Source organism: Macrosteles quadrilineatus, unplaced genomic scaffold, assembly GCF_028750875.1.
Source record: "Macrosteles quadrilineatus isolate MER2022 unplaced genomic scaffold, UCM_ALF_1.0 Scaffold_5__1_contigs__length_97177068, whole genome shotgun sequence".
NCBI classification, from domain to species: Eukaryota; Metazoa; Arthropoda; class Insecta; order Hemiptera; family Cicadellidae; genus Macrosteles; species Macrosteles quadrilineatus.
The window spans coordinates 17,350,225-17,374,207 of record NW_026542598.1 but is presented as its reverse complement, the minus strand read 5'-3'; the positions used below and the strand labels follow the sequence as shown (position 1 = coordinate 17,374,207).

Genomic DNA, 23,983 nt, shown 5'->3' with positions numbered 1-23,983 from the left:
GACGGTGAAACAAAGAACCAGCTGTTCTATGCCAATCAGCTGTTGTGTGCCAAGACGCGGGTGGCTTATCTGGCATGGCAACAGTCGCTGTTGACTAACTTAAATACTTCTACCGGTTATGAAATCTTCTCAGAGTTCACAATTTCATAATGTAGAAACAGGAGGGTATTTTAAAGACGAGGGCCAAAATTTTGAAATTTGTCCTATAAAAAAATGATGGAATAAAGCAATAGTGGATATACATGTACCCTAACTCAAAATCGAAATTAAAACTAACCTAAGGTCATTAACATCCACGTTATTAATGGTGGCCCTCTTATTCTGACTGAGTTATTTCAAGTTTATGAACTTTATATTTGGAGACGTAAAATGAAAAACACTAGAGATTTCGAAGTAGGCCAATGAGTCGTGCCACTTATTCGGAGGTGTTTGTGCTATTATTTCATATTGGGAAACTTAAAATAGATCTACGATATCACTGGCGTGGATACAATAATTTCAGTTACAGCATACAAATCTGTTACAGCTAAAGTAACAAATCTATCACATTTGTGAATTTAAAAAAATAACAAAAGATAACTTTGAACAGAGGTCTATAGAAACGTTAAACCTAATTGTATAAAAAATATGTTTAGCTTAAAATAAATACGGAAAAACTAGTTGATATAATTAATTAACAAACTGTTCCAACTGTACACAAATATTCTTACAGGTTTAAACTATGATATTACCCTGTAAAAAATCGCAAACTGAGAAAACCATTAAACTCACTTTCAAATAAAAATGGATTGTAATGTAGAGAGAAATTATATGTACTCTTGGAGCATTTTAAGTAGACAACCTGTTAATCGAAAGCTTTTCGCTCTCTCAGGGGAGAACCGAGTTAATTAAAACTTAAAACCCATCAAAACCCGTTTAAAAATATGGAAAAATCTAAAACATAGATTTTTCTTAGTGTTTTATATTTACCTTAACAAATTCCCATTTAGGAGAAAGAATGAACACAATGGTAATAGGCCTATCATCACAATACCATTGTCGAAGTTTTATGGATGATACTTTATCTACGTAAACACTAACCCGTTATACAATGTATACAGTTTTACATTTCAATTACTTTTATTCTTTGTTTAGTATCCATCAGTACGTTTTAAAATGTATTCATCAAACACTATGCATTACTCTATTCATACTTCACATAATGTTAATTCATGTGTATGTTTCATTCAACGCTCTCGTCGGATTCGCTGTAACGAGCAAAGTTCCGTTAACCTTTGATCCATATAACATGATACCATTCAATAGGACTTCAAAGACCAGGGTTTGCATACCTCATTATGTAAGCAATATTTGTTGCAAATTGCACTATTTTCTAAACTATTTTGTGGAATCAATAATTACAATTTTGGACCATACAATCTGTTAAAACGATGCTAAATAGGCATTTGTTCCATTTTAGTACTTTGAATACTCTATTGTGTGATTATAGGAAAATTATGTTTCAATATTATATTAGGAAAAGTATTAACATTTAAATAAATGAGATTAAATTAAGAGTTTTAAGGGGTTCTATATTTTAATGGCAGATCGACCTTAAAGGTATCTTATCGCATTTTAATACGGTGTAGTATTAACAAGGAACTGTAAAATTAAAATAAATCATAACTTTTGTTGAAGCTATTTCAACCCGATTAACAGCAGCGAAATCTCTTCCTATGAGTACAAGTATTTTTTCGGTAAAAAACTATCCATTAGGTTTCGCCCTATTCACTCTCTGATTCTCCTAATTAGTAATACAATAATTTTTGTGTTGAATCTTTCTTTTAGTTATTTCAACAAAGTAGACAAACAAGAGGAATATTAATTTTTTCTGCAACATTTTGATACTTCTATTTACCGGAATATATAAGTTATTGACCAAGCAACAAGTGGACATTAATTTTTTTGGAGGCTCTCTCATTGGGTTTGTCATAGGACTGAATAGGTTTAGAAAAACATTACTAGGAATCAAACAAGTCTAGGGCCACTAAAATAGAACCGCATTCCTATGCATCACAAACGGTTTCGTGGCCTAGGGAAGCGGCGAAGACTGCTCAAACGATTAAACAAGTGGAACTGGTTTTAGATGTGAGTCAATAATTACAAGAAACAAAAAAGAACACCCGTATGGATTTACCTTCACGTTCACTGTACGTATATTTGTTCTTTTTTATGTTTCCTGGTTCAAGTTCATTGATTATAATGTTTTTGCTGTGGATTACTGTAATTTTCAGGGGGGGGGAAGAACGTGCTCTAGTATTTTTCAGTTCTGCGATTAATAAAGCTCTGAAACACTAAGGCAAGGGTCAAATCAGCTTGAGGTCTCGTGATATAGTAAAGCCAATCATCAATCAAATTCTGGTATAGGACTATGATACTGTAAGTCAGTGGTTCTGACCCACAATAAGAAAAAAGGCCCTTTATAACTGAGTAGAACTATTATTTATTATTTTTTTTTTATTAAAAATGTTTAACGGTTTAGCTACTAGTGCTAATAATTTTATGTGGATGCTTAACACTCACTCACACACAAACAACTGAAAATTATTAATAGAGCAACTCAAGACACTTTCAAAACCAAACACAGCCTAGAATTTTTATTATTGAACAGCTATTGAATCTGAATTGGGTGCCAATTATAAGTAAATTACCAAATCTGTAACAAAAATCAAAATACGTGAAAATATACGCTGCACTTTAGTATTTATTCTAATGTCATATGCAAACTATAGTGTAGCTAGGTATACTATATATATACACTAGGATTGTAAGTTAATTATAGATTTTTTTTTAAATTAAATCACAACTTCGAACAGTTAAAAAATAAAAGTCTACAAGAAAAAAATATCAGTCTACATCCTATCCATTTAAAAACCATTCATATCATTTAATTAAACCCTGAATTACAAAATATAGAGCGGCCATAGGAAAGAGTTAATAGCATTATAATAAAAGTAATACCGAAACGTTGTGATGAAGTATAAACAAGCTTAAATGAGAAAGTTGAAACGTTTAAGAACGTATTTCCCAGGAGGGCGTAAATGGAATGAAAACCCAGTTATTTGCATGATAAAGAAGAACTCCTGCCTCTCCAAACCGATATTAACTCATCCAGGTGAGGGAATGTTGGAAACTCACAATAGGACTGCAAAACCACTGGTGTAGATATACTAATTAAACGTGGATTTAATAAAATCTGTTTTCCACCTTTGAATCAATACTTGTGGAATTAATCCACTTTCACGTTCTTATTTTTTACTTGGTTTTACAATGCTCAAATTATTTTGGTACAACAACTTATCAAACATGATCGTTGTTTCGTAATGCCTTCATAATGTACTGTAATAGTGGACACCTAAAATAAAAATGACGTCACAGTACTAGAGTAAAAAATATATAATCTGAGTTTATATTACAGATTTGACAGTCTTGCCAATTCAGAAATGTCATCTAATTTCAATTTGCCTTTAGTTACTGATAATAGTTTTTAAAATTTTGTCGATTCAGTCAAGTTTTTAATCCAACTAATTTCAATCCAACCTAATTTTGACCCAAAAAAAAATTGTTTTGTGAATTATTGCAAAGAAATCCAGTCGCCAAAGGTATGTGGTACAGCTACGCGTGTAGTCAGAGCGAATAACTTCAGACCATATGACTTGGGTTCAATTCATGCCAATCACCAAGATATAGTGTCCCATAATTGGAAAACATTAAAAGACTTGTTTCACGAACGAGAGCATTTTCTGCATTGGAAACTACCTCGAATAAAACCAAATTATACGTAGGCCTATGCTGTTAGGAGTTAGGGAACGCTTTTAATTTGGAAATTTTTCGCACTTGAATCTTTAGCCTGTGCGTGTAACGTTGGCTGTAACGTAGATGCGTGTAACGTTAAGCTGTTCTAATGAATTTTAATTGGACCTGAACTCACCTCTTTGCAATGGTTTAAGAGTCCGCCTCACTAACAATGCCACTGACTCGCTAAACCACAATTTGACTATAAACAATCAAAACGCTTTTATTGTTATCAAAGCTTTTCCAACTCAAAAAATGTTTTCTTTTACTCTAAGACTACTAAAAATAAGATTACATCATCGATTGTTCCAGCATCATGTAGGTTTAAAGAGTTTGAGCAATTGCTACTTGAGATTGTGCAACTCCGCCTGTGCTCTGCTGAGCTATGGTGGTAATGCAGATTACTGGAGGCATGACTCAATGTACTAATTGGCAATACCATATCGGTTTCACTAATCCCACACACCACCTACTAAAGTTAACTTTACATTATCATCATCTTCTGCTTAGACGTACAGTTTTAGAAAGCCGTATTCACCATTCGATTTATATCCGAAGTAACAAATTTGGTGATGAATAGTACGACACAAGATAAAATTCCGCATCTATTAGGGTAGATTAAGCCATATAATCTGCAATTTTACCTTAAAACGTGTAATGGTAAACACTCGAAATTTAGTGTTATCACGAACTCTTTCTCATTATTGAGGTGATAAAGTATTACAACCGCCCAATTCCCTTTGGGAAGGAAGACTTGAGGAGAATAAATGGCAGTTTTAAAACCGTAGCTATTTAGGCCGGTTTTTGATGGAACTGCAGCAGTGGTAACGGTCTGGTTAATTTACACCTACGAACCATACACATACAGACTTTACTGATTGAAAGTAGGCTACAACAACGACAAAAATTACCACAGCTAAAATGTTATAAAAATGAATCTTTTGTGGGTTTTATGGGACCGAGTGAAGAACAATGGTTAATATAGAGGTTAAAATACCTTTAATCCGTCAGTGTGATCATATGTCACCAATGAGCGGTGACCGGTTTCAGCCCAGCTGTAGGGCCATCTTCAGGCGATGAAAGAACATTAATATCACTCCGAAGAGAACTATGGCTGTCATGCGACACTAGTCGCGGCATATGATACGATTGAAGGTGGCAAACCAAGTTTGACAGACGATGTCAGAAGACAAGTCCCTGAGAAGCCATTGAGCGGTTTTGTGATCAGTTTTGTTTGTCTACAAACGCTAGACGGGCTTCACTCCACAAAGCTTTGGTCAAAACTCTAAATCAATATTAGTATTTGGACAGACGCCGCGCCGGGGACGTGTGAGCCACACTCACAGGAACTTCACTCTCAAAACACTTTGGCCATGATTTCATTGTGTTTAAATTAAAATTGATCACATTGATGAACAAACATAACGAAAAGTAAGGTTTTAAATGTTGCAGTTTTGAGCTCAGTTTGTTTTAGTGTATACAGATGTGAACAAAGATGTGCAAACAAGGATGAACTAAATATTATGCTCCTTCATTAATAGTTTCGGTGTTGGTAAAAGGGTAAAAGTTAAATTTTAGTTATGGAATAAAACTCTGAAAGCATAGTGCTGTCACAATACACAATACACAGCCTTTATTAGATGGATGCTTGCTCATAAACTTTGCAATAATACTTGTATTGTAGTTGACACCGATGTTCATATATATATTTGAATATAGCTTGTATTACAGAAGTACAATAGCAATGCAGTTTGTAATTCAGTATTGTATAGTGGGGAACATAGCCTAATATTTTGAATTAGTTTTTTTTCACACTCAATAACACGAAGTAAGTTAAGATTTTGGGTTTTCGTTATGTGTTTGAAATGTAAAAGGACATGTATTTTTAATACGTGACAATATACAGGGTGTTCATTTGAAAACTTTCCATATCTGTTGTGTGCAAAGGTAAGGCTTTTAACACTTGTTTGTTCTCATTTCCCCCTAATTTGGACATGCCAAATCCAATAAAATTATTTTCAATTTCGAAAAATGCCCCAAAAGGGCCCAATTTGGGGGGTAGGGGTGCTTTTTGAGAAATTTTCAAATGTAAACATGGGTTGTGTGATACATCAATTTAAAGGTCTAATCACACCGACTATTTTGGTGCAATAAAAATGTAATTATCTTTAACCGTATTTACAGGGTGGGTCAAAACGTTTTTAAAAAGGACTTTGAAGTTAAGTGCCGTATTACCCGAACTACTGAACGGAACAGCGCCAAATTTCTTTCCAAGCTTATTCTTGATCTACTCTTTAAGATAACTTGTAATAAGGGCATTTTCCATGTTATCTTCTAATTTTTAAAAAATCTCAAATTTTAAGAATAAAAGAAAGGTGAAAACTCAAAATTCTTAAATAGCAAGGTATGACAAATTTCATACCACGTGAAAGGTCCTTTTTAAACAAACATTTTACGTATTTAAGTTTTCTTTCTATCTCTTACCGGTTAAAAATTGCAGTAGAAAAACTGAATTTTCCATAGTAATATTGTAACTAGTTTTCTAATAAAACAGCCAAAATTCGTCTCTAGACACATTTAATGGTGCATTAACTGAAGGAAACAATTCATAATTATTGATACCCTGATTGACAAACAAGTCGTTACGTTTTAATTTGTGAAAAACAAGTCTTATAGCTGATGAGGACAACCTACATGTGGGCTGCTTTCTGTAGTACCATTGACTAGTCAATGGTGTACTAATTTCAAAAAGTACTATTTTCTGTAGCATCTAATCGAATATGGTGTACACTTAAAAAAATAGACTTTATTTTTACTTATTGGGCAGAACAAAAGTGTTTCAGGATAACTGCAAAGTGTTTAACAATAGATATCCAGGTAAAACCTTAAGTCATAAAGCTGTAAATGATTTGGTTAAGAAATTTCTGAAACTGGCTCAGTTCCCAATGAGAAAAAAACAGGATGAAGGGTCCAAGATGAACTGACACAAGTAAAAGTTGTTTGATCAATTTGTAATTAATCATAATACATCGTTGAGCAAAGTGCAATGTGTTTTGTTAGAAAACTAGTTATAATTTTACCATAGAAAATTCAGTTTTTCTACTGCAATTTTTAAACGGTAAGAGATAGAAAGAAAACTTAAATACGTAAAATGTTTGTTAAAAAAGGACCTTTCACGTGGTATGAAATTTGTTATACCTTGCTATTTAAGAATTTTGAGTTTTCACCTTTCTTTTATTCTTAAAATTTGAGATTTTTTAAAAATTAGAAGATAACATGGAAAATGCCCTTATTACAAGTTATCTTAAAGAGTAGATCAAGAATAAGCTTGGAAAGAAATTTGGCGCTGTTCCGTTCAGTAGTTCGGGTAATACGGCACTTAACTTCAAAGTCCTTTTTAAAAACGTTTTGACCCACCCTGTAAATACGGTTAAAGATAATTACATTTTTATTGCACCAAAATAGTCGGGGTGATTAGACCTTTAAATTGATGAATAACACAACCCATGTTTACATTTGAAAATTTCTCAAAAAGCACCCCTACCCCCCAAATTGGGCCCTTTTGGGGCATTTTTCGAAATTGAAAATAATTTTATTGGATTTGGCATGTCCAAATTAGGGGGAAATGAGAACAAACAAGTGTTAAAAGCCTTACCTTTGCACACAACAGATATGGAAAGTTTTCAAATGAACACCCTGTATGTTAGTACATATCACAATCACAATCTAAAAACATATAGCAAGATATTAAAAACGTTGATTTAAACGTATCAATAGATTTATAATAATATCGAATCGTACAATAGAGAGTAATTTCAAGTTTGTCATCCTGTATTTAATCTGCTTCTATCTATGTCCTGCTGATCGTTGCACATTTCTTACCACTCCTATTTCTTAGTAGTTTATATATTTTTCTGGTTCTAATCATGTTCAATACCTCCGATTGCTATTTGTGGACATAATTCGTGTTGATAGCAACAAACATGTTTATTGATATCAATTAGTCCGTAGCACTAGGGCAACATTTAGCCACCCAATGAACGTAAGCATACGAGGCAGATTTAATCACAGTGATGACATTGCTATCAAAGTCGTGTTATCTAAAAGCTAAAAGCCACTTTGATGATGTTGATCATCGGACCTGGTATTAAGTTTGATCCAAACTAATATCCGCTACGAAATTAGCGCAGGGATCAACGCTTGAACTACGCAGTTTAAGTATTCTGAATTAATTAAGGGAATCTTCAGTTTTTACTGTTACTTGTTTTTTGATTCTTTATCTTTGTTAGCTAATTACCAAATTTGTTGTTCCCTATGTTGATTGTTAATTATTGTTGTTATTTATTGTTATTTTTTGTTATTTATTGATATTTATTGTTATATATATTGATATATTTTTAATACATTCTTTTTTATTAGGGTTTTTTAGTCAGGTCATCTTCATGTTATGTATGAAATGTTCTATGTAAGTCTGAATGAAACTTCTTGCCATCATTGTATGTTTATGAAAATGGAGTTTTCCGTCTGTAAATAAATAAATAAATAAATATTGGTGATTCTTAAATATGTCAATATTTCAACATGGTGAAGATGCAGAATAAATATGGCGATTATAACAATGTACTGTAGTAAACAGGTACATCTTCAACATTTATTATTAACTTAGCTCAACTGTTCACTAAGTTTTATAAATTTTACAATGATTTAAATGGTTTACCCACGCACTATTTTTTCGGATAGTGTTCCGGATATAAATAAAGTATGTAAATTTGAACCTAATGCAAATGCAAACATTTTTTTCACATAATCCAAAAACTCCATCTCGACACGTAGGATGCCCACAGGGTGCAACTCGAAAAGATTTTTCGTATATTAAACTAGGCCAAATCTGGGTTCATGATCTACCATTGTGGGAAATTGAATCCTAGCCAAGGAAACAAACACACAGATATACAGGAAAAACTTCTTTTTAGGCTAATATAGACTGTATTACATTTGAAATTACTCTACGCCGATCCAACAGGATGCGTATTTAGAGGAAAATAATATGAGTGAAGGAAGAGATGATAGTTTTGTCAGTAAAACTACCTGATTCGTTAAGGAGAAAGATTAAGGACATCTGGGTTCAGTTTCAAACCACCCAAAACGCTGCAGACTTATCAAGGGATCGAATCGGTGGGGTTTTGATAACTATGCAAACACTAAAACCACTTATGTAGTTATCAATGATACAAATTGAAAATATTTACAGATTACCTCTTCATTATTTAATTTGTGCGCTGGGTTTGCAAAAAAAATTAAGTTGATTTTTTCCGGTATGTGTATTACTTGGTACTATTCCTCCAACTAAGTTTAAACACTCAGTAGTTGTAACCCTGCAGGTTGAGTAGGAAGGCAGGTGGTATTTGCATGCCAGGATATTAGGTACTTTAGGCCGCCGTTGTCTTCTATGTGATGCGGGATGAGAATACCAAACACTAGTTGTACAGTGTACACCACCTCGGGCACGTAGACCAGATAACGGGGACAACAGATAACTCATAACTCGGTAACCGAACACTGCACTGAGTGACGAGCGAGTCCCTTCAAAATAACAATTACGATTGTGGAGTGCGGGTTCGAGTGTGTTTATATTAATTAGTTTATTAGTAGTGGGTAGTGGTTTTTAACTTGCTACATAGGTCATTGTGTGATTAACTAATTAATTTAAAGTATTGAAATTAATTAAGATAATCGCAACATACTTTGAATTTAGATTGCTGTAGTGATATACAGGGTGTCCCAAAACTCTCTACCAATATTTTAGGGTATTGCTCCTGGGTAAGAAACATACCTTAATATCATATTTAAATTGTCCGGAAGTTCTTAGTTACTCGCACAGCCGCAATTTTGTTTTTTCAGTTATTAATTTTTTTTTGATAAAGAATGGTTAAACATACGAAATGGAAACTTTGCACAAACATTTATAACAACTAGACAAAGCTACCAAAAAAGTTTGAAGATTTTTCAAATTCAAGAAACAAAATTTTAAATGGCCGCCATTTTGTTTCATGAATTTGAAAAATCGTCAAACTTTTTTGGAAGCTTTGTCTAGTTGTTATAAATGTTTGTGCAAAGTTTCCATTTCGTACGTTTTGGCCATTCATTGGGCAAAAAATAATAACTGAAAAAACAAAATGGCGGCTGTGTGAGTAACTAAGGACTTTCGAACAATTTAAATATGATATTTAGGAATTTCTTACCCAGGAGCAATACCCTAAAATATTGGTAGAGAGTTCCGGGACATCCTGTATATAAGGATTTACTTCTACCAAGGTTAATTTCATCGATGATTACCTAAACCAACTAATTCATTTAAAACATTTTCTAAATACTAAATTTCATTATTATACCGTAAGTTAAACCAATAAGTTATACACTGTAACTGTTAGAATATAATTGGAAATATAATTTTAAACTTTTTAAACACTCTTTAAGAACAATTTAAAAGTATTCTCCTCTTTAAAATTGCATGGTAAAGTGTCCATATTAAAAGTTTAAATGAAACAGAAGAGGGAAACTCAAATGTTTCATTCTCGACGTCCATTGAAAGCCATGAATACGTTTTCATATTTACAACACTGAGATACGAATGTGACAGGTTTGTTCTTGTCAAGCAGTGTCCGCTGCTGTTAGTCCTCTCTGACACTAACACCAGCTTTTGTGAAAATATGTGTTTAATATTAACTGTTAACGATTTTAATACATATTATAACAATAAAGTGTTAAGTGGTTTTGTGACGACGTAAATTTGAATCATATCTAACAAAGTTTAGATTTCATGCTGTGTGATTTTAGTCTAAAAATTTCGTCTAATATTACTATAGTTTTATGCATAATAGTTTGTAAACTTTGGAGAATTGTATTTACACTTTGACCTAGACGCACAATAGTTAAAGAGAAAAGCGTTGACAGTTTTGGTGGTGCCTAGGTTCGTTTTTTTCAAACCATTGATTGGCCGTATGTAAGGCAAGGGCAAGAGAAACTCAACTCAGTTATGAAATGAAAACTAACAACTTAATCCGGATTAGTTTTTTGTTTAGTATTTAAATTGTAAACATAACACAACTATGTAGATATAACTCTGAATATTGACACTTCCATGATAGCGATGATCAGGGCCACGTAAAGGTTATGAGTACTGGGTTTTAATTTTAAAGTTACGTACGGTGTAGATTTTTATGACGTTGCGATTAAAAAGTTGTCTTCAAGTTTTCTATTGCTTGCATAATACCCAACTTATTTTCACGTGATTTCAAAATTAGGAGCCACTGCTAGTTGATTGAACTGGTTTTGGGTCTTGAAAACCATCGATGGGCAAACCTTGTCACAAATAAGTGTTTTCTAAAGTCAGTCTTACGAACTTTATATCTTCAAACCCCATAAATAATCCTTAAAAATCCATATAATTTACTCCGCTAAAACTGTTCAAAGTAGCTATAACAACGCTTAACAAGTCTTCATAACAAGGAAAGATTCTCTTCTACAAGCTATGAATCGCTCAATTGGATAATGCCTCTCCTCCAAGCTAGTCGTTGCGACAACAACGCAGTAGAACAATATAGTACAGAAAATCTACGAACTATACGTGTAAAAAGGGAAAAAGATCTTTGTTTGGAAATCAAAAATATTATCGAGTAAAACTAGTAATTTGGCTTTTTTATGTTTAGGCATATCTTGCTGGAGAGGTCTAAGGTATCGAAACAATGTTTACAAACAATTCTGATTTACAATAGAGGCCATGCCGATAAACGTCGATAACTAATATTGAACGAAAACATTGTTCTAAATAAAATACGAGGAATTTGTCGTATTTTCTTGCAAAATTAAATAAAGGGGTGAACATATCAATCGGGAAATAACGTAAATGCGATGAACCTACTGTACACCACGGCGAGATAGTAAGCCTGTATAAACCCAAAATATAGAAACAAAGTATATTACTTCTCTTGTCTGTGATAGAAACTTTCTGTCTGAGGATACTGTTTGATTTCCTTACTTCTCTGTGGATAGTAAGCCGGTCCGTAATCCACTTTAAGATAGAATAGAAACAATTGCAACTGTTAAATTCTGCTTTAGAAGCTTGTATTCTTATACTTTCCTCCGATACAAAATTTCTTTACCGAAATAAAGTTAGATTAAATTTATTAAACGTTATCCATAGCAGACACTGAGGATTGGCGCAAATTTTAGTCTAAAGTAGGTCTAAAAAAAAAATTAATTAATTAATTTTAATTCAAGAATGAGAGGCAATAAATCAACTAAAACATGTTGTTGCGATTTATGTTACTAATTGCCCGTGGATAACATCGCCACAGCAGAATATACAATCAACACGACTGATTTTCCAATTAATTCTCAACATGTTTGACAAATTTGTCATCCCACAAATGGTTGCGTTGTTGTCGTACCCTTTTAATTTTATTCGGTTTCAATCACTTATTTCAATCCAGGGAAAATATTGTAGCTGTTTTAGTTGTTTATTGAGGCGGAAAAAATGAATTTAGATGGAATTGGAAAATACCAAATTGGTTTAAATTGCGTATTTTTAGCTGAGTATTAATTCAAGGTGCGGGTGCAATTGAATGAAATGATCGGTGTATGTATATTACTGACTAAGATCAATTATTTAGCCAAGACCAATTTAAAGCAGAGTTATCAAGGACAGTTGGGCACGGTTTCGAACCATCTATCTACTGAATTTTCTCAGAAAAATGTCTTGAAAATGGTTTCAAAGGGAAGAAAATATTCTGTGGGTGTTCTTTTGTTAGGTTACTCAATATGATAATTAGAATATGACATAAATAAAGCTGAAAGTCATACCTAAATAATTATATTCTATTAAACAAACTCCATGTAAAAATAGTCGGTTAAGTTTTAGGATTGAATAAGTTAATAGTAAAAGATACTTTGAAATTAGCAATCGTGTAGTTTTTTGCATGACATCACAACAGTTCACTAATTTGTTGCATGTCTACAAGACATCGAGAATCCTTAAGACTGTTCGACACTGGAGCAAGTACTTTACAGCTCCAATGAACAGGAAAATTACTATAGTGTAGGAATTAATAATCTACATATTAATAATCTTTAAGTATTCATGAATACAAGAGAAAAAAGGGGTTTAAAGTTAAACTAAGTTAAACAACCACAATTAGGTAACGAAAAGCTCTTTTAGCGAAAGCAGCCAATCATAAAATGTAATTAGGTAATATATTTTCGTTAGGATGAAATACAGTCTGCATAAAAAAAAAATTCACTGGAATGCTCCAAGTGATAAACCTACCTTTTAGGAAAATTTAAATTATTTATACCATTTTGTGTTTCTTGATTACTGTGATTTGTGAGTATGATATGAGGCTCGTCTCATTCAGCAAAACATGTTAATAAAGACAATTAAATATTTTTGCTGGATAGTTAGTCATTTTGGTGCAAAAAGAATGCAACGGAAGTATTATACGTTTCCAGAACACAACAGAGTTGTTGCCGAGAGAGAACATTGCTTTTAAGAGGAGGTTGAATACTTTAACCCGAATACAATATTTTACTGTGACAGCACGGGAGTGCAGTGTTGTGGACTACAAGAATTGGATTATTTCTGCTTTCAAAGCCAATTTTAGAAAATGTTAGAACTCACCTTTTAAGGATTTAGTGTAACACTGATTTTCTCGTGACATAAAACGATGTTATCAAAGTAAAAGACTGTTCATAAGCTTCTGAATTTATAATGCACAAACAGGAGAGGGTTAGAAAACTTGGTTAATTTACAGGTTTTTATTTTAATATAGACACCACAAAAACATTTGAAAAATATTTGAACAGAATGGAATAATTTAATTCTATTTAATAAATAGAATTTGAAGCTTATTTTCATTGCATTTATTTCAAACAGTCAACTATAAGAAACTAACTTTCAACGCTGTAAATATTGCAATAGCCTACATGAGAAAGCTGCAAATCCTCCTCAGTAATAATTAAGATTCTGTCACTAAGAAGAGCAACGCCATGTATAAAGTAAGGCCTTCTTAAATTATTTCATTACACGCTATATAATACTTGACTTTGAGGTTATATATTATATTTTTGAGATTTTATCACCGACATAAGCAAATTGTTTACTAACGAGTATTATACTACGCAAACACTTTTGAAGCTTTGAAAACCAGTAGCGCAGTAGGTCTAATTATAATTCATTCCCTTTTTAGATAACTTGAACAATTTCAATAACCTGAACCGATTTCATAACAACATATTACATGTTTTGGGACATTCTTATCAGCTTCCTGATAAGGGAAGCGTGCGTCAGCTGACAGCGCGATAACAGGAGACAAGAAGCGGCAAACATAAATATAAATGTTGTATCTTTAGAGATGATAAGGTAAATCCTTGGGCGATCGTTATTGGAAAATGCCACTGAAACTAGTTGAATAATGCCCCGAGTGCTTTAGAAACTTAAGCTTGTTTTCGTAATGTTTGGTAGCTGATGAGGTCTATTTTAGGAAGTCTAGCATCAAATGTATGGTGTTTCCATTATAGCTACATTTAGTACCGCCACGTCACGTGTGCATTTTAGGCTGAGCATGCAAGATGACGTGTGTGTAGGATGAAGGGAAATCATTTGTGTCGGTTTGGAATTACTTAGCTTATAACTTTTTCTCAAGCCATGCATATTTTTTAAAGCACAGTGACTAAGGACAGCTGACGGGTCCAGAAAAAATACTGAATTTTCTAGGATTGAAACAACGACCTTTCACCATAAAAAAACTAGTAGAAACCACTCAACTACCCAGATACTTATTAAATTTTTCTAAACTTTCGTTGTTACAATTTATTTAACCATTTTTGCGACAATTTATTTGACCCAGATAAATAATTGTATTTCTTAATCAAACATCTCATAAAGAACAAAAACATGTTTCTAGCATCTGCAAATAATGTCAGTTAAAGTACATAATTCATGAAAATAAGCCATTATATAATAAAAATAATAAGATTTCCTAGAAAAATATAGCTCTTGTTAGAACAAAGGCTATAGGGTGTAGCTGGATTCTCGCCAGAAGCAAGATTGGGTTTAGATTGTGACGCCATTCAGATGAGAAGCCTAGATACTTAATATAATAAATGGTACTTGTGAGATTTCAAAGTTCATTGACGTTTTTTCTCAAATACCTTCCCCATTTGGACAAGAAAATTGTACGTTAAAGAAGAAAAATATTTCAATTTAGGCTGCGCTTATCTCGGACAGGTGCTGCGTGGTGAGATGGATTTAGACGTATGGTTTTCGTGGACGAGAACGCGTTTAGACTTAGTGAGAGAGCGATGAGCATTGTCTTCTTTACTGAGATAAATTCCTGTGATAAACCGGTTTACATTGAAATACTGCAATACTTATGTTGAAGAAATACGGATTAATGCTTGCCTTTATGAATGTAATGTGAATTTGTCATGCGTTTGAGAATGCACAGTTCAGGAAAGTAGTAGATAAAAATTGATTTTTTCCACCTAAAAAAGGAGGAAATATTATTAGTTGTAAACTATTAATAATTTTTTTTTAGTAACACTACAAAGGCTCGTATAGTATTATCTAATAACTGAAGTACCTAATCAAAGTCAACTCAGGAATACATAAAACTACTGCACTACTGCAGGCTATTGCATTGGAATTTGAGTTACATTTCATACCTTAAGAAGCACTTTTTGAGAGAATAAAAACGGGTTAATTACTATTGACTTTTGGATATTTAATCTATCAACAGTCGAATATCCTAATTGCGTCGACTAATAGGCTAAGTAAGCTATTCTTGTTTAACATTGTATTGTTATTGATTGAATCGGTATTCGTTTGTAACATTTTACACGTAATTCATGATACACAACCAGTGTTAATTTCAGCCATGACCTACACTTTCGAACTCCTAACCAACACTGGTCATTGACTATCTGAGAAAGTTTATTTCAACTTAGTTTAAACTTTCGGCAGCTGTATCCAAAGAATATTTTGCTTTAGGCTATACTTTTCATAATGAGAATTTAGATAGTGATACGACCAGAGAGACTGGATAACGAATCGCAGTATCATGTCCATGGAAACTACGTTGAACAGGTGGCTGAAAATGTGAAATATGCAAACATAAAGTTATTTTAGTCAACATTTAGTCGACAAAATTAATAAATGGGAACACGAGAAGAATTTTTTTCTCGGACGCCTAGATAAATGTTCGCCAACCTCAGTAATAGGCCTAATCGCTTACAAAACAAACACAACTTACTAGTCTCGGCGTGATCGGTCTTGCCAGAACTTGTCCCAGAAGGACGTGCGATGTTTGATCCTCAGCACACTGGTGGACAGTGTCCTGGGCAGCTTGACTCCGGGGGCTGCCGAGGTAGGGGACCCAGGGTGCTGGCCCCCCTCGGACATCCCCGTGACTGACGCGGAGCTGCTGATGCTGAGGAGGCCATAGGGGTGGCTGAGGAACCCCCGACCTCCTTCACCCTCGTCCCCCGAGGAGTCGGCCAGGGTGACGTCACTTCATTACAACACTTCACAGGGAACACTTCTGGTCAATCACTGCTGGGGCTGGTGACGTAGGGAACTGGTAAGATAATCTGGTTAAAATGGGAGAAACGTATTTGGGGGGAAACTTCGCTAGTGATGGCTTGTGAAATACTTGAAAATAAGACACGGATGCTGAATGAAAAAGAGGTTATAGTAATCTAGTTTTATTTAAAGTAAAACTTGAGAAAGGTGAATGGCGTTGACGGTAAGAGGAAAGAATGATAATTATAAGATACTAAAATCTCATTTCCTGAGGTCTAACAGGTAAAAGGCCCTAGGAAAGATTTGAGCGTAATAATTATTTTAATTGATTAGGTACTGTACATAATATCATTGACTATTGGATACTAGAGATAATATTGATTGTGGGGTTCAAAGACGACACTGGTCACTGTGGACTATAGTCCTATAACACAATTACTTAATGCCACAAGGATGACATTGATTAAAATGGATATGTCTTGTATGTTCGAGTTAGTTGAGATAACTGATGAAGTATTTAAAGTAGGTCAATCGAAAACTAGCCGTTGAAATATATTTGAAACATAATAATAGTTTTTGGTTTGGCGGTTTTAATTAAAGCCAATTTATAACTTTTTAGTATGACCGCTTTAAAAAATAATAGACTAGAAGACCGAAAATAATGAGGTAATACCACTGAGAACGTCAGAGGTCTGGGATTACTAGCTTACATGGCAACATTTAGGAACATGAAGCATTTTAACCAGTTATCTTACCAATTTGAAATTTGACCAGTGGGTAGTTTCCACACTAACACTGATGATCACTAGACACTGCACTGCACTGTGGCACGTATTGAGCTACTGCCAGGTGTATATTTGGTGCAACTGTCTTGCTAGACAATAGAACACCACCACTGGGCCACTAGCGTCGCTCTGTCTGGTCTAGGTCTAGCGACTCTATCTGTAGATAGCCCTATCGCCGGAAACTCTAACCTACAAACTGCTATTGTTCCTTATCAAATAGTAATTAATTGGGTAACAAGTAAGGATTAGATAAGTTATCGTCTTAGTAATGCTGAATTGTTTGACCTCCTTGAACTTTTACTGGGCATGCTGTAATTTTTATATTGGTTTTACTTTAAAAATAACAACTCGTAGTGAAAATGTTTGTAAAATGGAGGTTTCCAAATATAAAGAGTTTGTATTTCGTAGGGTGGACGAAATATCTTGTTAGTTTTGGACGAATGCACATTAAATCCGATGTGACACTCTCATTGGGAATCAGTGATTTGAATGTTATAAATATAATATGCTTGAATATAAAATGAAAATCCCCTATATATTGTTTTATCGAATACAGTACTAATTTGCCTTACTAAATTGATAATAGAGGAAATAAGCTCATAAATATTTTACTGTTAGTATTTAGAATTTCGTTATACTCCAGGTAATACTGTAATATTGAAATCCAATTTTTAAGATTTGAGGCGTTATATTAAGGTAAGATGAATTTGACTACAACGACGATTATTGCAACAAAACGTTGAGGCATTTTATGAACATTATTTTAGTAAGGACTCATTTTCTTGTTTCTCTAACGGAATTTATGGATGTGCCCACAGTGGCGAATTGAATTTATCAATTCTTATAATTGTATTTCAAAAGGTTTGTACTGTCACGCACCAACTACCTCAATTTTCACTTGAAATATCTTAATTTTTCTACTATGACTTAAACTTCTAGGATTTGAATGTTCTAACGGGTTACAATGTAAAATATTGTAACAATGTTATATCCGTGCATTAGTTGTACAGTGTACAGATCCACGAATTGCACACCTTCCCCCTCCCACCAATTCGCCTACACCTCTCAGTCTCAGTACAAGCACATGATTGCTATTACCGTCGTCCACGTGACGTCCAGAAATGGACCTCTGAGAATCCAGAAGCTGGCTCATCATGCAGAATATCCCGAAAACCTCAAATACACAGACAAAGAATTCATTCATTGTATTGTAATTTGTCTATTTTAATCACCAAACCAATCAATAGTAAACACGTTGCTATTATACGGTTGAATGTAAAAAAATATTTTATTTAGCTGAACAACGTAATTTTTATATGTTACTTACTTTAAAAATTCATTCATACGTATTAAAGTATTTGTGTCTCATACCTAATAACAGTACATTACACCTAACGGTTTAAAAATGAATAATGACGATGAAATGCCCCTTTACATGTCTGCTTCAACTTTTCAGTTATGATATTTCATTTACGATTTTGCAATGGTTATAATAAACGCTTTAATGGCTACGTTGGTTTCACATTCATACAAATATTTTCAAATATACATTTTATTAAGATAATAGACAGCTTGTGAAAATATGTTTTAAGTGTGTCAGGCCTAGCACAAATAGTTTAGGCTTTTATTCTAAAGAGAAAAAAAGACTGAATCCACCAAGGTAAAGAGAAAGTAGTTTCTGTAAAGAGCAGTCTCAGGGGCAGCTATAGAGCTCTAAATATCATAAATTTCCATTTTCTTTCTCAGAACAATGTTGCATCTTGGATTTTCATTGGTTTTGTTTTTCCAGACAATAGACAACTTTTATTTATGCTTTTAACTGTAGGAATTATTTTTAGTGTTTTAAGACAATGCTAAAAAAAATTTAAATTGCAATTTTTAAGAACTGGGGGGGGGGGAAATATGTTTACAATTATTTATTGTTTATAACTGGGTGTAATTGGTAATGAATATTTCCAAGAAAATACAGTACAACTAAAATTCAAACATACAAATACGGTGCATATTTTGGTTTGATTTTAGAGGGACCTACGATTTGGACGGGTTGTAAATTACTTAGGTCCTACAGCAATATTTAAATATATAATTTAATTGTGAACTTTGACAAATTTTGCATTACATTTTTTTAGCAAAACTTTAAATTTAATGTGATATATTATATTCATTGATGCTAATCTACTAGCCAATATATTCTTGTAAAGTATTTTGTACAAATCAGTAGACACTGTTGTGAATTTTTATTTTTAACGTGTGCTCAAATAAACACAGTCAATTCATGATTTAGTCAATATATTAGTCACAAGATTCGTATTTAATCTTACAATATTACCCAAATAACATATAACTATTAAGTATTAACCAAACCTTGCAACAATTATCGTTTTATCCAAGTTATTTTCATAATTTCATATTACTTAAACAAGAGAGTTTTAGCATATTTTAGGGGCTTAATTTAAACCATTATTACAATCATAAAACATTTACACAATCAAAGTCATTAATATCCGTAAATATTTTGATTAAAAGCTTGAGGAAATTACTACAACTAAATGTCCATATCTTACAGAGTAAAGCCGGGTAAAATTTAGGCCTATCAAAAACTTCTACATTTTAGTTATCACAGCCTAATAACGGAATAGGAAAACTTTAATATTTATAACGAATTCCTCCAAAAAAACTTGACAACACTTCCGATCCTTACTTGCCCAATTATCACATGTTCAAGTTACTGTATAGTATTCATTGATCACCACACCAGCCACCACCGTCGCGTGCGCGCTCTGTGAAGACCGGCAGCAACTACTGAGGGTTTGGCGGCTTGGCGGGAGCGAACATATGATTGGAGGGGCGCTGCGCAGAGTCCACGCGCAGCTTCACTGCCCTAGCACAACCGCGGTCCTGCCATAGATCCATTGATACGACGTTGACCACACTGATAAGAAGTGTAAGCATTGTGTATGGACTTTAAGTTACAATTTTACTAGAATCTATCCCAAAATTTGAGTCGGCGGATTGGAAATATTGTATTTACTTTTATGTGATTGTAGTACTCGCCTTCTAGCCTGAAGGTCGATGGTTCGATTCCAGCGAGATAGATTATGGACCAGGATACGATTTGCCATTAGGCTATCAATAATATTAAGTTATATGTTTATCTTTGTCGACATGTTTCTGTTTTCGTTGGTTACAGGTTATATAGCAAAACGAACATGGTTTGTGCTGCTCCCTAAAAAAAACGTGAAAATTACCTTATAAAAACTAGAAAAATGGCGTTGAAACACAAACAAAAACATCATTTAATGAAAATTAATCATTTAATCCTTACAGCATTGGCTGAAAATAGACACTGTTCTTAGTTGGGAATAAATTATCTTCTCACATTAATTTGTACATGACTCTACCTCTTGAAACGTTAGGTAGGTAGTTTATTTTTATTTGAAGTGGTTTGAATTTTATATTTGCTATTTAAGGACAATTTTTAAATTTGTAAATACTAGGCCAACCAATTTTATATAATATATATATATAAAAAAATTGTTCTACAATACTTTTTTTAACATCTTTTTATCTTTTAAATATTTCTCAATTAAATAGACTGTCATTTAACAGTACGTGAATTCAGATGGATCACATTGATACACAATAAAATATAACGCATACTATACTAAATTTTCATAAGGATGCACGGATCCAAAATCCTACATTTTTTACCGCTTTACGAATAACAGCACTATTAACTCACTACAATTCCTAGTTCAAATCTTTTACTCGTTTCGATCATATCGTATATGTTTAATTGTAGAGAAAAATTACAATATTACTGACAACAACCACTATCCAAGTCCCAATATTTTAACGGATAGGGTAGAGAAATCGCTTCCACTATATACACAAGAATCCAACCATATTTAAGACAATTTCTCATTTAGGTTAGCATGTCTCATCTTCCGGCCATGTACAATATCATGAAAGGGTATAGGTGTAGGTAACATCTTGAGGGATTGTATGGTATCATGTAGTACGGACAATAACTCAACAACTACTAATTATTTAGCACTTACCTTTCTGCTGGTCGAAAAATAAATTAGAAAATTGTGAGTAAATCGTCCTTTAAATCTTACAACTTATAGTGCTAGTTGTTTCTACTAGAGAAGTGTAGTTACATTTTTGTATTTTGATATCTGTGATTTTCGTACGTTAATGCTTCTAATATAACTTTACTTGAAATTTTTTTTTTACTAAGTCTTAAAAAAACTTAAATTATAAATGCTAATTAAGGAAATAAATCTTTCTAAAATGTTTCAATTGGTTTAGAATGTAAACAAATATCTGATGACAACAACAGATAAAATCATGCGAGTGGACAAAAACAAACATAAGGAATTATCTAACATCTACTGCACTCCTACTTAATGTGTGGGACAAACATGCTAAAACATAGTCTATCAAGAGGCTAATAGCCATATAGATGGAAAAATACGTGTCTTAACTATGTGTTATAAAATATAAACAATCTGAACTCACAAATAAATTAATTCAAAAGGTTTATATGAAACCGAACTTTTTTATTTTCCGTGTTCAATTTCGTACTATATTACCAATTTAACATTTTATTAGTTAAGTTATAAACTATTTACCTATATTTTTGGGAATAGCGTGATTGACAAAACTCTACATTTTTTACTTTGGACCTTAGAGCTTTTCAAACAAATAATGAGAATCTTTAAACCAGTTATATTTTATTACTAAGGCTAATTTTACAACTAATGAATAATTAAATCTAGAAATTAAGAAATTAACAAATATTTGTTAATATGTATTGAATAAATCACTCGATTTAATAAACAATACTTTTTGAATGCACTGGAACTAAATGGAGAAATGTACTGTGGTTTAGTAAAAATCTAATATGAGTAAAGCTAATTTACTTATTACTTCGAATATTTGTAATAATTTTGTATTCTATAGTATCTATGTAAATTTCGTTTCTTTCTAGGTAGAACCATTAAACATTATTGAATTACGACGAGACTCTGAAAATATTCTAATAAAAGGCTTTTAGGGGAAAAAATTATTTCTTAATATTTGTTACAGTTGCATACATTTAAACAAAGTTTCTTCCTGCATTGTGGCATCTCTCACCTTATTTCTCACAGTTCACGCTCAGAAATGCATGGAACATTCAACTAATCTAGACATGGGACAGGGTACAAACAGGCACAATGCAAGCATCTACAAAACCCATACAAAGTACATACGGTCTCTCTATAACTGGTTCGGCCTCCTTTAATCTGAAATACACACGGACACGTAAGAATACACAATACACATCCACTACAAGTACACATTTACTGTACAGGTGATATGTACATCGTATGAACCCCTGAATACACACGTTGGGCAGAGAATGCAGATAGCGAACTGCGTGTGAATGTTGAATGTGTATGAGTAGGGATATACGTAGTTGACCACTATCTAAATAATAAAAATATTACAAGAATACAACTACAAATGCACAGCGAACAATATAAAAATCAGAAAAGTAAACCAAGTTGAACAAATACCTGTAAAAAGTATGCAGCAACTAGCACCACATTTTCCATTAGTGTACACATAGCTACAGTATTTTAAATATGTTGTACTATTGTGGTATCGAGCAAAGAGCTGCAATTTTATACCAATATGGCATTATTATGATTGTAACTACGTCACATTCATTACATACTGTGAGGTAAAAGAATTAGTTGTATAAGCCCATTAACAAGGACGGTCAAACGCAAGGTTAAAAATAGCTCAAGGCCGTGAAAAAGATTAACAATTGTAATGTTATAATCTGTACTAAAATATATTAAATTTCAGTGGTAGATGCGAACCAAGGAAATATTTGGATTTATTGATTTTGTGTGTTGATTGCAATGTGTCAAAATTTAGTTTTGTGGAATCAAATCCGTCAATGTATGGTTCAAATTATTTTTTTGGCCTCATGATTTTAAAACCATTTAGTTTTACGTTTTAAGATGAACACTGATCGAAATATTCTAAATGCGTTTTACTATTGCAAGGGTTAATTTTGAGAAGTGTAGTTCCAAAGTATAATATTCCGTAGAACTAGATCTACAACAACGTTTGTGTGGTTCTTAAGAATTACCGGGCACCATTTAGAACTATGATGTTATATACATACTACTTGTTATATACATATGCTAACCATAGAATTAATATAACTAACTAAACGTTAATTTAATTACTCGTATAATGCTGATCAAGAAGTCATTTACATCATTAATCTAAAAAAGATACCATAGTAACAACAATATTCTTTGAATAATTATCTTTACATGGTTTCAAATTCTAGCCCTAACCAGTGCCTATCTACGAGATAATAACATATTCCCAAAAAAACTAACAACATTTTAGCAACAAGCGAACTAAAAGCAATAGTATAAGATATGTACAGCTACAATACATCTAGACAACATATATTATGTACAGTTATGTTTATTTAGATGTTGTACACTTTTGCTTTGGAAAGTAAATCATTTTACGTGCCATGGTACGTGTAACCATATTTTAAACGTCCATGTCTTAAACTTAGTGTAACAACTGCCTATTGGACATTCGAATACATTACCAAATATGCAAAGAAAACGTTAACCAGGAAAATTTTCATTTATCACTTAATTTTTAGAACAATTTTCTGCCCAATACAATCTTACATAAAGCATGTGTGATCAATGTTAATACCTAAACATTATAGATTCATCACAATTCCTCCAATCGAAGTCAC

At 32.9% G+C, this 23,983-nt stretch overlaps 1 protein-coding gene across 13 annotated transcripts in view; it reads right to left on the bottom strand.

The window, feature by feature from the left end:
- Positions 1 to 23,983, bottom strand: part of LOC128994290 (cAMP-specific 3',5'-cyclic phosphodiesterase) — a 721,667-nt gene that overhangs the window by 110,158 nt on the left and 587,526 nt on the right. For 9 of the 13 annotated variants that reach the window (XM_054418717.1, XM_054418713.1, XM_054418723.1 and 6 more), the window contains one exon: positions 22,455 to 22,487. The exons of 1 other annotated variant lie outside the window; for it this stretch is intronic. In XM_054418717.1, the coding sequence (XP_054274692.1) occupies positions 22,455 to 22,487 (33 nt within the window). Of the gene's footprint in view, positions 1 to 16,142; positions 16,480 to 17,166; positions 17,396 to 19,897; positions 19,981 to 22,454; positions 22,488 to 23,983 lie in introns of those variants that run through there. 3 more of the 13 variants (XM_054418720.1, XM_054418719.1, XM_054418721.1) reach the window with 3 other exon arrangements.